The sequence below is a fragment of the Perca fluviatilis genome, chromosome 7 (genome assembly GCF_010015445.1).
Source record: "Perca fluviatilis chromosome 7, GENO_Pfluv_1.0, whole genome shotgun sequence".
NCBI lineage: Eukaryota > Metazoa > Chordata > Actinopteri > Perciformes > Percidae > Perca > Perca fluviatilis.
The window spans coordinates 39,762,995-39,775,986 of NC_053118.1; the positions used below are offsets into that span (position 1 = coordinate 39,762,995).

Consider the following 12,992-nt stretch of genomic DNA (forward strand, 5'->3'; position numbering starts at 1 on the left):
GGTGACTGTTGGTAGTGCAGACTGTAGTTTGAGTTTTGCACATGTGACTCCAGTTGTGCCCACTGTCGTCTAACAATCGGAAAAAACTGTAATAGTGCCGACCAAGCACGTTTACATGAAACGCTAAAGGAGACTATTAACGTCAATAAGAACGAGAAAGGCTCCAAACGTCCTTATTTTACGAGTTGGTTGTGAGAATGTGTTGTCCCTTTCTAAAGAAGTTAACTGTGATGTAACATGTCTGTTATGATCCCATATGACCAGCACATTTGGTTTTTCTGTATAATCTTCCATCAAGTAAAGACATTTATAAAACTGAAGACATACGCTATGTTAGGAAGGGAAGAGATGTTAGATATATCAGAGTAAAGTCTCTAACAGCTTTTATATGATAATATAAAGAGATGTTAGATATGTCAGAGTAAAGTCTCTAACAGCTTTTATATGATAATATAAAGAGATGGTAGATATGTCAGAGTAAAGTCTCTAACAGCTTCTATATTATAATATAAAGAGATGGTAGATATGTCAGAGTAAAGTCTCTAACAGCTTTTATATGATAATATAAAGAGATGGTAGATATGTCAGAGTAAAGTCTCTAACAGCTTTTATATGATAATATAAAGAGATGGTAGATATGTCAGAGTAAAGTCTCTAACAGCTTTTATATGATAATATAAAGAGATGGTAGATATGTCAGAGTAAAGTCTCTAACAGCTTTTATATGATAATATAAAGAGATGGTAGATATGTCAGAGTAAAGTCTCTAACAGCTTTTATATGATAATATAAAGAGATGGTAGATATGTCAGAGTAAAGTCTCTAACAGCTTTTATATGATAATATAAAGAGATGGTAGATATGTCAGAGTAAAGTCTCTAACAGCTTTTATATGATAATATAAAGAGATGGTAGATATGTCAGAGTAAAGTCTCTAACAGCTTTTATATGATAATATAAAGAGATGTTAGATATGTCAGAGTAAAGTCTCTAACAGCTGTTATATGATAATATAAAGAGATGTTAGATATGTCAGAGTAAAGTCTCTAACAGCTTCTATATGATAATATAAAGACATGTTAGATATGTCAGAGTAAAGTCTCTAACAGCTTCTATATGATAATATAAAGAGATGTTAGATATGTCAGAGTAAAGTCTCTAACAGCTTTTATATGATAATATAAAAAGATGTTAGATATGTCAGAGTAAAGTCTCTAACAGCTTTTATATGATAATATAAAGAGATGGTAGATATGTCAGAGTAAAGTCTCTAACAGCTTTTATATGATAATATAAAAAGATGTTAGATATGTCAGAGTAAAGTCTCTAACAGCTTCTATGATACCAGCTACTAGACATTAGATTTCCTTCAGAAAGTGTCAAAGTGTTAAAAGTGCTAAAGTGTCTGTGATCCCACCCTAACCTCCCCTCATCTTTGGCAGCTATATAGGACACTGGGACAAAAGCAGCAGACCTCAACCCAACTCAGCTCACAGAGAGGGACATTGTTATGGAAGTTTCCTTGGTAGCAGGGGGTAGAGTTTGAGAGTTTAGTAAATTGAAACAAATAAGACAGACTGAGAATTAAACCAAGTTGGGTTTTTGTATTTTATTAAAACAAACATATATTTTGCAAAATAGGAAGAGTACAGGTTCACAAGAAGCACGTGGCTCGGTGTGTCAAAGATTCTTCAACTGAGTTGAAGGAAGAGTGAGCTTAAATGCACATTTAGGAAAAGGGGAGTGACAATAAGGAATAAAGATAGCGACCTTCTAGAAGTTTCTTTATGACGAGAGTTAAAGATATAGATCCAGTTATGACATTTATCAGGGAAACACAGGCATACGTCATGAACCACTTCATCTAATCATATGTCCCTTTCTGCCCCAGCCGGGGTCATGTTCCCCGTACATCTTAACAGACAAGGGGGGAACAGATCTGTACAGGAGGATGTTAGATTTTGTGGCCTTGTGGTTTATCAGTTCACACAACGGGCATACACTTTCTCTCAGACTCTCTGGAGTATAAACAAACTCTAATCCACATGCAGGAATGCAAATGAACTGTCTTTTGCTTTGGTGTATGAAAATGCACTGTGCTGGATAAAAAACATAAGGATTATAAAGAATAAATGCTTAAATGTAAATTTGCCATTACAACATCACCATCCGAGGAGGGCTACATCCACTTACAAGTTGAGGATGACATCCACGGCAGATCGACTGGCCCGTCAGCAGGGCAGGGAACAAGGCATTGGCACAAACAAGAAAGCAGTGAAGTTCTCCCAGCAGGACTATGAGACTCTGCGCCAGCAGTGTTTGAAGAGTGGACGCCTGTTTGAGGACAACTGCTTTCCAGCTGAGCCCGCATCACTGGGCCACAAGGAGCTGGGACCAGGCTCAGAAGAAACCAAGGGGGTTGATTGGAAAAGGCCAATGGTAGGAAGCAAAAACACACAGCAATGAAAACTAACCAAACATAAGAGGAAGACTGTTTTTTAAATGATCCTATGGTTGGTGAGCTTGTCATTGACTTGACATTAAGTATTGTATTTCTTTCATTTACTGAATTGCAAATATTTTAAACTAAGATTTTGGAAAAGAGCAGAAGTAAAAAACATATAAAAAAAGTAGCTGTACCTCGTTACTTCAGAACAGAACACTTGAAAGCCACAGAAGTTTAAACATAAGCCCCATACTGTAATACTATTCACTATATTAATAATCTCTGGGAGAGAATTTACCTAAATTTGTTGAATCATGTGTTTGTGAATTATTTTCATAGGGGTATTCTGTACTTTCAACACAGTCTTCAGATCTAAATCATTGAACTGTATTTCCTCTTATTGTCTCAGTAGTGTGATACCGGACAATCCAAGGAAAGATTTCTCAAAACTGCTCTCAAACCTTCAACTGTCTGTGATTGTTTGGTTCTCTATATAGGAGCTGTGCCCAAACCCAAAGTTCATTGTTGATGGAGCCACAATGACGGACATTTGCCAAGGAAAGCTGGGTAAGTGAGGGGACAGAATGGATGGATGGATGGATGGATGGATGGATGGATGGATGGATGGATGGATGTTTGCTTTTTGCTGTTTGCAGCATCTGCTGCACTGCGGTGAATGCCACATATTTCTCAATCTCAGAGCATGTCTGATTTTACTGTGTAGGTGACTGCTGGCTTCTGGCTGCAATAGCCAGTCTGACTCTAGACCAGGACATCCTGCCTCGCGTGGTGCCCCAGGAACAGAGTTTTACTGAAGGTTACGCTGGAATATTTCACTTCCAGGTCAGACAAATGCCCTTCTTATCTGGCTTAACCATAACCGTAAAATGATGGCTCATGGTAATAGGTTAAAAACAAAACAATGAAATAGTGTTTTTGGTACTAAGTTGCCCTATATTGCCATGCTGTGACATGCAGAGAATAGAACATATTATTCAAGGATCACACAATTGTCTTGCTCATGAGTCATAAAGGTATTTGACGTTGAGTTTACTGATGGGACTATTTTCTTCTCAGATCTGGCAGTTTGGTGAGTGGGTGGATGTGGTGATCGATGACCGTTTACCCACAAGAAAAGGAAAGCTGATATTCGTTAAGTCATCGGAGCGCTCAGAGTTTTGGAGCGCGCTGCTGGAGAAGGCCTACGCCAAGTATGGATCGTTCTTGTTCTGCTTCATCCAAACGTTAATCCAGTGAACATGTACAATATATAGTTGGTAAATCTGGTCACATCCCTCTGTGTCTGACAGGTTGTATGGCAGCTATGAGGCCCTGTCAGGAGGAAACACTATTGAGGGTTTTGAGGATTTCACAGGAGGGATTGCAGAAGAATACTACTTAGACAAAGCTCCACCGAATCTCTTTCAAATCATGCAGAAGGCCCTGAGCCTGGGTTCATTGCTTGGTTGCTCTATTAAAGTAGGTCTTATTTTCATAATAATTTGCTTATTTTCATACAGATTTGCATGTTTACAACAAGCCAACACACGAACAGAAGTAAAGTACTCATGTTATCAGATTAAAGTGTTGTTCTTGGTGTTTTCAGACCACCAGTACTGATGAGAAAGAGACACGTACAGCTCTCAATCTTTTCAAGGGACATGCATACTCAGTCATTAGGGCAGTAGAGGTATATGATTATCTAAACTGTCAACATTATGCTGTTTTTTTTCAACTGCATGCAAATGACATTGCCTGCTGTTGTTCTCTATCAGGTTGATATCCAAGGTAAGCCGGTTCAGCTGGTCCGCATCAGGAACCCATGGGGTAACAAGGAGTGGACTGGGCCTTGGAGTGATGGGTAAATAATTACTTTCTAGATCCATTAAAGGGGAACTATGCAGTTTTTTTAGCTTAATTGACCTTAACTGAACAGCTTCGGAGCCATTAGAAGGGTCATATGACTTTTTTTTCGGGTTGAATGGTGGCCTTCTCTTTCCCCCCTAGCACCTGTGAGCTGAATAAACACCCTCACACCTTTCCACCGGCCTCAGCGTCAGGAAGTATGGCGTGATATCAGGTGTCACCATGTAATCACAGCACTGCACACATCCACCCATTCAGGACCCAGCTAACAAGGTAGAGATAGAGTTAATCACACTATGGTCAGGAAGCAGAACGCTAGGAAAGCACTGTCAGAGGAACAGAGAGAGAGGAAGCATAGGAGCTGTAGGGGGGGGCTCTATAGAGACAGCTGTAGGGGGGGGGGCTCTATAGAGAAACCTGTAGGGGGAGCAAAAATCCTGAAAACAGTGAAGAAATGGCCAATACTGCATAGCGCCCCTTTAACCATAAACTCCCATTAAATATTTACAGGATTATCCTAAAAGTATGATTCTTTTTAAAATCACAATTAGGTCCGGTGAATGGAACGATCTCAGTGAAGATGAGAAATCAAAGTTGAACCCTGCTGATGATGATGATGATGATGATGGAGAATTCTGGTAAATCTATTGGCTTTAACTTTTCATTTCCATGAGAATAAATGTAATAATTTACATATTTTCACCATCACCAAATGAACTAAATTATTTAGGCTCAGACTAGAAAAAGTGATGGAGACAATGTTCTTTCTTGAGAAATGTGTTTCTCTCCTCAGGATGTCCTATTCAGACTTTATCAAGCAGTTCTCCAAGCTGCAGATCTGTAACTTGACCCCAGACACGATCCTGAGTGATAAAGTGGGCCACTGGAACCACTACCAGTATGAAGGGACGTGGAGGAAGGGCTCTACTGCAGGCGGCTGCCGAAATTTCTCAGGTAACAGAGAAACCATATGTATGTCTGAGCAAGAACTTCTGTTGCACTTCATATAAAGAATTACACTTTTGTCTGTTCCAGCCACATTCTCGTCCAACCCTCAGTTTGTGGTGTGCCTGGAGGATGTGGATGATGATCCCCTGGATGGGAAGGATGGATGCACCATTCTGGTTGGGCTCATGCAAAAGGAAAGGCGACAGCATAAGAGGCTCGGCCGCGACCCTGAGTGCATTGGCTTTTACATTTATAAGGTGCCTCAGAATAACTTGATGTTTCATTATCATGAAATCAGAGCTCTGTATTTCACTGATTTTTCATTTCATTTGCTTTTTACAGGTCCCAGATCAGGTTCGTAAATTAACTGTTTCATACATGTAGTTAAACTGTTATATTCCTTACTTTCTCTGAAATTTGAAATGCAATATAGACAACACAAGTGTCATGAGTATTGCTTGATTACATTGTGATTTTCTGGGTGGATTTTTAATGTTTCATTTATAAAAGACCTTTTCTCCTGTTACTCTTCAGTACAAAGGCCAAAGCAATGTTCACCTGGGTCCAGATGTCCTGCTGGAACAGAGCTTTGTGGCCAAGAGCTCCTTCCCCAACACACGGGAAGTGTGCAACCGTTTTAAACTTCCTCCAGGAGAATATGTCATTGTTCCCTCGACCTATGATCCTAACAAGGATGGCAGCTTCCTTCTCAGGGTGTTCTCTGAGAAACCGGCTGCAGCCAGGTATTGTGTTACAGTAACATAGAGACTGAGTGATGTCTGCAGGCTCATGTAGACCTCAGAGCTTTGCTGTAATACAGCCATCTAGTGGACAAAGCTCAGAGACCAGCTCCTTCTCTGGTCACAGAAAAGTCTTCAATTCACTGTCAAAACTTAATGTTAATGTTATTTTCTTGCACGCCAACAGAGTTTGTTCAAGCTATGCATTTCTATTTGTTTCAGTCCACTGGAGGATGACTTTGACATTCAAATAGAGGAGGTAAGAACATCCACAGAATGATATAACTGCTCTTGCATTGGTTAGACATTCTTTTCTTTCCACCTTAGTACTGAGATTAAATGAAATAGCATTTCACAATCAATTTGAAATGATTATTGCTTAATTTTTAACATACGTTGTGCTAAATTTAACAATATTTAAAAAATAATTAAATTTGACATGAGTAACATACTGTCTCCGTCTCACAGCAGGAGCTATCTGAGAGTGATGTGGATCCTCATTTCAAGGAGCACTTCAAGCAGACTGATGGCAATGTATGTCAACATGAAAGCTATTGGATAAAAGAAAGTATCAACAGCTCTAAACCTGGATTACAAACCAGTAGAAAATAACTTATAATGTGCATTTTTCAAACAGGACATGGAGGTATCGGCCTTTGAACTGGTTGAGATTTTAAACAAAGTTGTCTCTCAGCGTGAGTAAATTTAATCTCTTACATAGATCAACAAGTAATCTTTTTATTTTCATTGACTTACTGTAAGAGTTAGAGCTAGCTATGTTGTGTCACTTTCTTGCAGGGTCTGATATCAAGACAGAATCCTTCAGCCTGGAGACAGGTCGCCTTATTGTCAGTCTGCTAGATGTATCCTCTTTAAGAAATGAATAAATTCTCCTCCCACTGTTGATGTTTTGAAACTGTCCTTTAAAAATGTTGGGATTTGGGTGCATTATAATATACTGTGTGGAATTAAGATATGTCCAGGATGTGCTTTTTATAAATCTTAACATTCCTCAGAAAGATGAAAGTGGCAAATTGGGGCTGATGGAATTCAACTTGCTTTGGAGCAAAATCCAGAAATACCTGGTAGGTTGTCATTTATGCACTTTGAAATAAGTAAGTGTAATGAGTGAAATGAGTTTTGGTTGTCATACCTGGTTGTATCCTGGGTCATATAGGCGATCTTCAAGAAACATGACACAGACAGCTCTGGCACCATGAACTCCCACGAGATGAGAGGCGCTGCCACTGAAGCAGGTAACAAACATTATCACCTGAGAAATCTCATCCACTGAAGTTATGGCAGTCTGGCCATCAATGTTTGAAAAAAACTTCTTTATTTACATTATGTATCGTAACCTTACTGCTTTACTGCAACATTTTCTCTGCAAGTTTACATTTTATAGCTTGAAATTCAGGGATAACATTTGCTTTCCTGATAAGAATCAAAATGAGATATTTAAATATGTTGCCTGAATACTTTAGTTATTTTTGAACAGAGTATGCCACTATAGTTTACACACATATATACCAAGTTATGAGACACATATTCAAAATATGACATGCTTGTAAAAATGGAAAAATACAACTTTGTAAATACAGCACTTTACCTATGATGCTTATTTTTCTGGGTTGTATTTAACAACTGAGCCCCACAGGCGCCTGTGTGTGTGTGTGTGTGTGTGTGTGTGTGTGTGTGTGTGTGTGTGTGTGTGTGTATGTGTGCGTGTGGGTGTGGGTGGGTGTGGTGGGTTTGATAAGCTGGAAGCCAGTTAGAGGACTCCCTCCCTGCACATAGATTTAATTCATGTATACTGACCACAGGAACAAATAAGAGTGGGCCAGGCTGTGTAACTCTACCATTAGCACCCTGCTATTATCCAACACCTTTGAGAACATCATGCTAACTGATGGCTATTGTTCTTACCCAGGTTTCCAGGTCAACAGTGGTGTGCTGCAGGCCATTGTCAGCCGTTACTCCGATGCTCAGTATGCCATAGACTTTGACTGTTTTGTGGGTTGTCTCATTAAACTGGAAATGCTCTTCAGTAAGTGTCCACAAAACACAACATTATCCATTCAGTATATCTAATATTGATTTGTAGACTCTGAGAGCGGTGGCATGTTGACATTACCAGAACCTTTTTTTCTGTCTCTCTACCAGAAATGTTTAAGACTCTGGAGAGAGCTGGCACAGGGAAGATTGAGCTGGATATGCAACAGGTGTGTAAGACGATAACAAAAGCTGCTGGTTTCTAGTTTAGACAGCTTGCTGTATAATGTTGTTTCCTCTTTCAGTGGCTGTGCCTGGCCATCTTCTGATCTGGAGACAAGACAAGAGAGATGATACCTGCTGGAGGATTAACAATACATTTATTGAATTCACAAAAAAATCACATTTATTTTTTACAAACTAAGTATACTCAATGTCAGTTCACAAGCACTCTATAAGTTACAAATGCTTTAAAATGGCTAAAATGTGATTGTAAATTTGAATCATATTTGCTGAACATAAACATGGGGATATGTTGTATCACTCACAAGTATTATTCCTTTTTTTAAATCTTTTTGGTGTGCAGGGGGAACAATTCTGTCTTATTAGTTGGTGTGTTTTGGCTCTTTTAGCTGTTGCAAAACTTATGTAAAATGAAAGAAAATAAAGAAACTATCAAACTATGGCCTCTGGACGATCAGACTATAATTTATAAAACTTTGCACAGATCAGACACATATGGTTAAAATAGTCAGAGGTGAAATAGTTTTAAATGTTTATGATTGTTGGGGAGAGATATTGCAGTAATGCAATTGCAGTAAGTATGGTGTTTAGTAGGACCAAATGAGGTATAAATATAATTGTGATTTCATTCCACCAATCCAATCTTTTGTGGATCAGCACACGTTTCACATTCATCCATTTGGCCCAATCACGGGCCATCAATCACAGCCAGAGGCAGAGTAATGAGACAGGTGAGATAGAGCAAGTTTGGCATGAACAATGGGTGTGAAGACAGTGGAGCTGCACTATGGCACAGAGCCTGTCTAAACACACACACATACACTACACTGTCATAACAAGAAAGAAAGTCTTAATCTTTTAAAATGTCTGGCATCGCAGCTAAACTTCAGCACAGCCGAAAGAAATCACAGAAGGTAGGATCCAACTCTCAGGCGGCCAAATACCTCAACCAGGACTTTGAATTGTTGAGAAAAAGCTGTCTGGAGAGAGGACAGCTGTTTCAGGGGGACTGCTTTGAGGCTCTGCCGTCATCCTTAGGCTTCACTTGGACCAAATTCCTACAATGTTCGGGGCATCCCTTAGAAAAGACATAAGGTGGGTATAATAAGTAGATGGAAACAAACACCAAAAGATTCAACACAGTCTCACTCCCTACTCGTCAAATACCTGACGCAAGGTCAAGGACCCCTGACGTCATGTTCCCACTCTGCATTTGTTACGCAAGCAATGTAGAATACCTGTTACAGTCATATCTGTGTGTTGCTATGGTTGTTGTACTCAAACCAACTAGCAAACTGTTTGCAATAGTTATAGAATATTCACTTCTATTTACCATGTCAACAGCCTATTCTGAATATTGTCTTTTTTAGAATAAGTGCAAAAACTGGAATATTATTTGCATGCAAATGTAGTCAGTGTATTTAACAGAAAGACATTTACTCAGCCCAGGATTTTTAATTATAATAACTTAAGTAGTCTTCCTCAGGTAAACCTACAATTCCAGCTACTTTATTTTATATTTGACCTTTATAAATCAATGGTGTCCTGGCCAAGAAGGCAGCACAGTTACACGTTGATAATATACATACATACAATAAAATACAAATGTTACAGAGTAAACACTAAAAACATATCCACCTTAACAAAATCCTAGGTGCAGTGACTACTGTTTATATGGGTTAGCAGTATATTTCCACAGACATTGAGACACACCTGCTGTACTGGGAAATAATAAGCTATATGCTATCGATGCTCCAATGATCACACCATTTCTGCAGAAGAAATATTTGACTAGATTCTAGTTTTACTTGGTAGCTGCTGAAACAAGTCTTGCACCAATGATATAACAGTCACACAAAACAAAATCAGGTAGGCATTGATGCATTTAACAGAAAAACCTTTACTCAGACCAGGGAGTTTAATTAATAGTTTAGGCAGCTTTCATAACATAAAACCACTATAACTACAACTTAATATAGAGTAATTCCTACAATATTAATGGTTTGAATTAGGGATGCCCTGATTGATTGACCGCCGATTATGATTGGTCAGTATTTCCTATAAACACATGAGTGGGTGCTCTGCATTATTCTCTTCTGGCTGCATGCCTGTGTCTGGTTGCCTGTTCATGTAAAGTAAAGTCCTTCCACGACCCCATCCCACCCACCTTATTAGCCTGGAGCCACATGTGGTTGCTCAGACCATCTTAAAATCTGAAAATGGATGCAAAGTATAATTTGCATCTGTAAAATAATATTACACAATGATGAATTATTAAAGGATGAATACAACAAATCAATGAACCATTAGAACACTTAAGGGGTGCAAGTGGGGTGACATGATGTGCTGTTTAAAGGTAGGATTTGTGATTTCTTACTTGACATACAAGGAAAAAGATCTGCTTTAATGAAATCCATGCTGTTAGCTTCTTATGAGCCTGAAGGTGCAGTGGTTAATCTTTCTATGGGTTATCAGTGTCTTTCCACAGAAAGTGAGACACACCTAGTGGGAACTAAAACTATAAAGATGTGCCAATGATGATGCTGCTTCTGTGGAAAGAATACTTGAAAAGATTCCAGTCTATTTTTTTATAGTTCACTTATTATTTGGTAGCTGCTAAAACATGTCTTGCACCTATGATATAACACCAACAGAAAATCACATCAGGTAGACACAGGCGTATTTAACAGAAAGACCTTTACTCAGACTAACAGGTTACATAATAATTAAAGTAGCTTCCATTACATAAACCCACTATTACAACTGCAACCTGGTATAAAGCAAATTTCTAAAATATTAATGGTTTGAATAGAATAAAATGACTGTACAAACCCAAGTGGAATGCAAACATTTATATATATATATATATATATATATATATATATATTTGATTTTATTTATATTTAATGTATTATTTTTAATTTAATGTATTATTGTAACAACTGCAACATGATCCATTCAAATGACCATAACTCCGTGGTTACAACAAGCTCCCTGACCTCAAAATAAGTCATTTGTCAGCGTATTAGACACAAAGAATTGCCTAGAGAATGCTGTATGTACTAGAGAGATGTTAGATATGTCAGAGTAAAGTCTCTAACAGCTTTTATATGATAATATAAAGAGATGTTAGATATGTCAGAGTAAAGTCTCTAACAGCTTTTATATGATAATATAAAGAGATGTTAGATATGTCAGAGTAAAGTCTCTAACAGCTTTTATATATGATAATATAAAGAGATGTTAGATATGTCAGAGTAAAGTCTCTAACAGCTTTTATATATGATAATATAAAGAGATGTTAGATATGTCAGAGTAAAGTCTCTAACAGCTTTTATATGATAATATAAAGAGATGTTAGAAATGTCAGAGTAAAGTCTCTAACAGCTTTTATGTGATAATATAAAGAGATGTTAGATATGTCAGAGTAAAGTCTCTAACAGCTTTTATATGATAATATAAAGAGATGTTAGATATGTCAGAGTAAAGTCTCTAACAGCTTTTATATGATAATATAAAGAGATGTTAGATATGTCAGAGTAAAGTCTCTAACAGCTTTTATATGATAATATAAAGAGATGTTAGATATGTCAGAGTAAAGTCTCTAACAGCTTTTATATGATAATATAAAGAGATGGTAGATATGTCAGAGTAAAGTCTCTAACAGCTTTTATATGATAATATAAAGAGATGTTAGATATGTCAGAGTAAAGTCTCTAACAGCTTTTATAACTGTGTTCTCCAGATCAACATGAAGATCTCTATCTTTGCTGGTGTTCTGCTGATCTCATGGTCCTGGGACCAGAACCTGCAGATGCTCAGTTTATGAATAGGCATATCAACGCTGGATCCTGGCCATTGTACCCAGGTGGGAGAAATCACGAACCCATTCGGGGGCTGTCAGGGTAGAAATACTTTCATCACAGAATGATTGATTGATTTTATTTGACCACTTAAATACAGTGTTGGGAAGGATACTTTCAAAACGTATTTCGTTACAGAATACAGAATACATGCCCACAAATGTAATTTGTAACGTATTCCGTTACGTTACTCAATCTGAGTAATGTATTCTGAATACTTGGATTACTTCAGGATTACTTCCACATTGAATTGCGTTTTATAAGTGTAGGAATGCGACCATCACATCCAGCTTACTAAACAGGCCTATAATGGTGTGTTCTTTTTATTCCAACTGGCTGAATGTGTACCTGAACAAGCAGATAGATTATTGTATTGGTAGTCCCGAACTGCATACTACAAAAATATAACCGCAGTCTTGCTACCACGTCACGAGCTAATTTTAGCTAACGTTAGCTAGCATGTAAAACGGGGCTAGTCAGTCTTTAAGGCTCTGGAGCTAGTACATCAGCACATAGGAGAATGTAACGTCGCACGTCAATGTTAAAATAGCAAGGTGTCCAGTAAAACTACAGCAGACGACTACCCTTGGCTAATTAAAAAAATAGCTTACTTTAAGATGCTTCTTCAGGTTGGAGGTGGAGTAATTTGGACGCTGAAAGCAGGTTGGTTGCTGGCAAGCAGAGGCTGCACTGCACAGTTATATGTCATTCTCCCTGTTCGTTCTTTAATGTGAAATGCTGTTTGAATTTCCAAGATAGAAACTTATTGCTGCCCTGGCTCTGTCGTGCCCGTTCCGACTCCATTGTGACTGATCACGCAAATAGCTATTTTTTTCTATTTCATATCGGGGCTTCTGGAAAATGCATTAAGTTGCCTTAATTTATTCAGAGTGA

At 38.1% G+C, this 12,992-nt stretch overlaps 1 protein-coding gene across 1 annotated transcript; it reads left to right on the top strand.

Moving 5' to 3' along the window:
• Positions 1-2,178: 2,178 nt before the first annotated feature.
• On the top strand, positions 2,179-8,426 carry LOC120562364 (calpain-2 catalytic subunit-like). The gene is made up of 21 exons (XM_039806080.1): positions 2,179-2,439; positions 2,944-3,013; positions 3,171-3,289; positions 3,524-3,657; positions 3,757-3,925; positions 4,053-4,136; positions 4,222-4,307; positions 4,864-4,950; positions 5,106-5,266; positions 5,348-5,517; positions 5,603-5,614; positions 5,795-6,003; positions 6,223-6,259; positions 6,469-6,534; positions 6,638-6,695; positions 6,799-6,863; positions 7,017-7,085; positions 7,178-7,256; positions 7,931-8,047; positions 8,164-8,222; positions 8,298-8,426. The coding sequence occupies exons 1-21, from the start codon at positions 2,203-2,205 to the stop codon at positions 8,319-8,321; spliced, it is 2,112 nt and encodes a 703-aa protein (XP_039662014.1). The 5' UTR covers positions 2,179-2,202; the 3' UTR covers positions 8,322-8,426.
• The last annotated feature ends 4,566 nt before the right edge of the window (positions 8,427-12,992 follow it).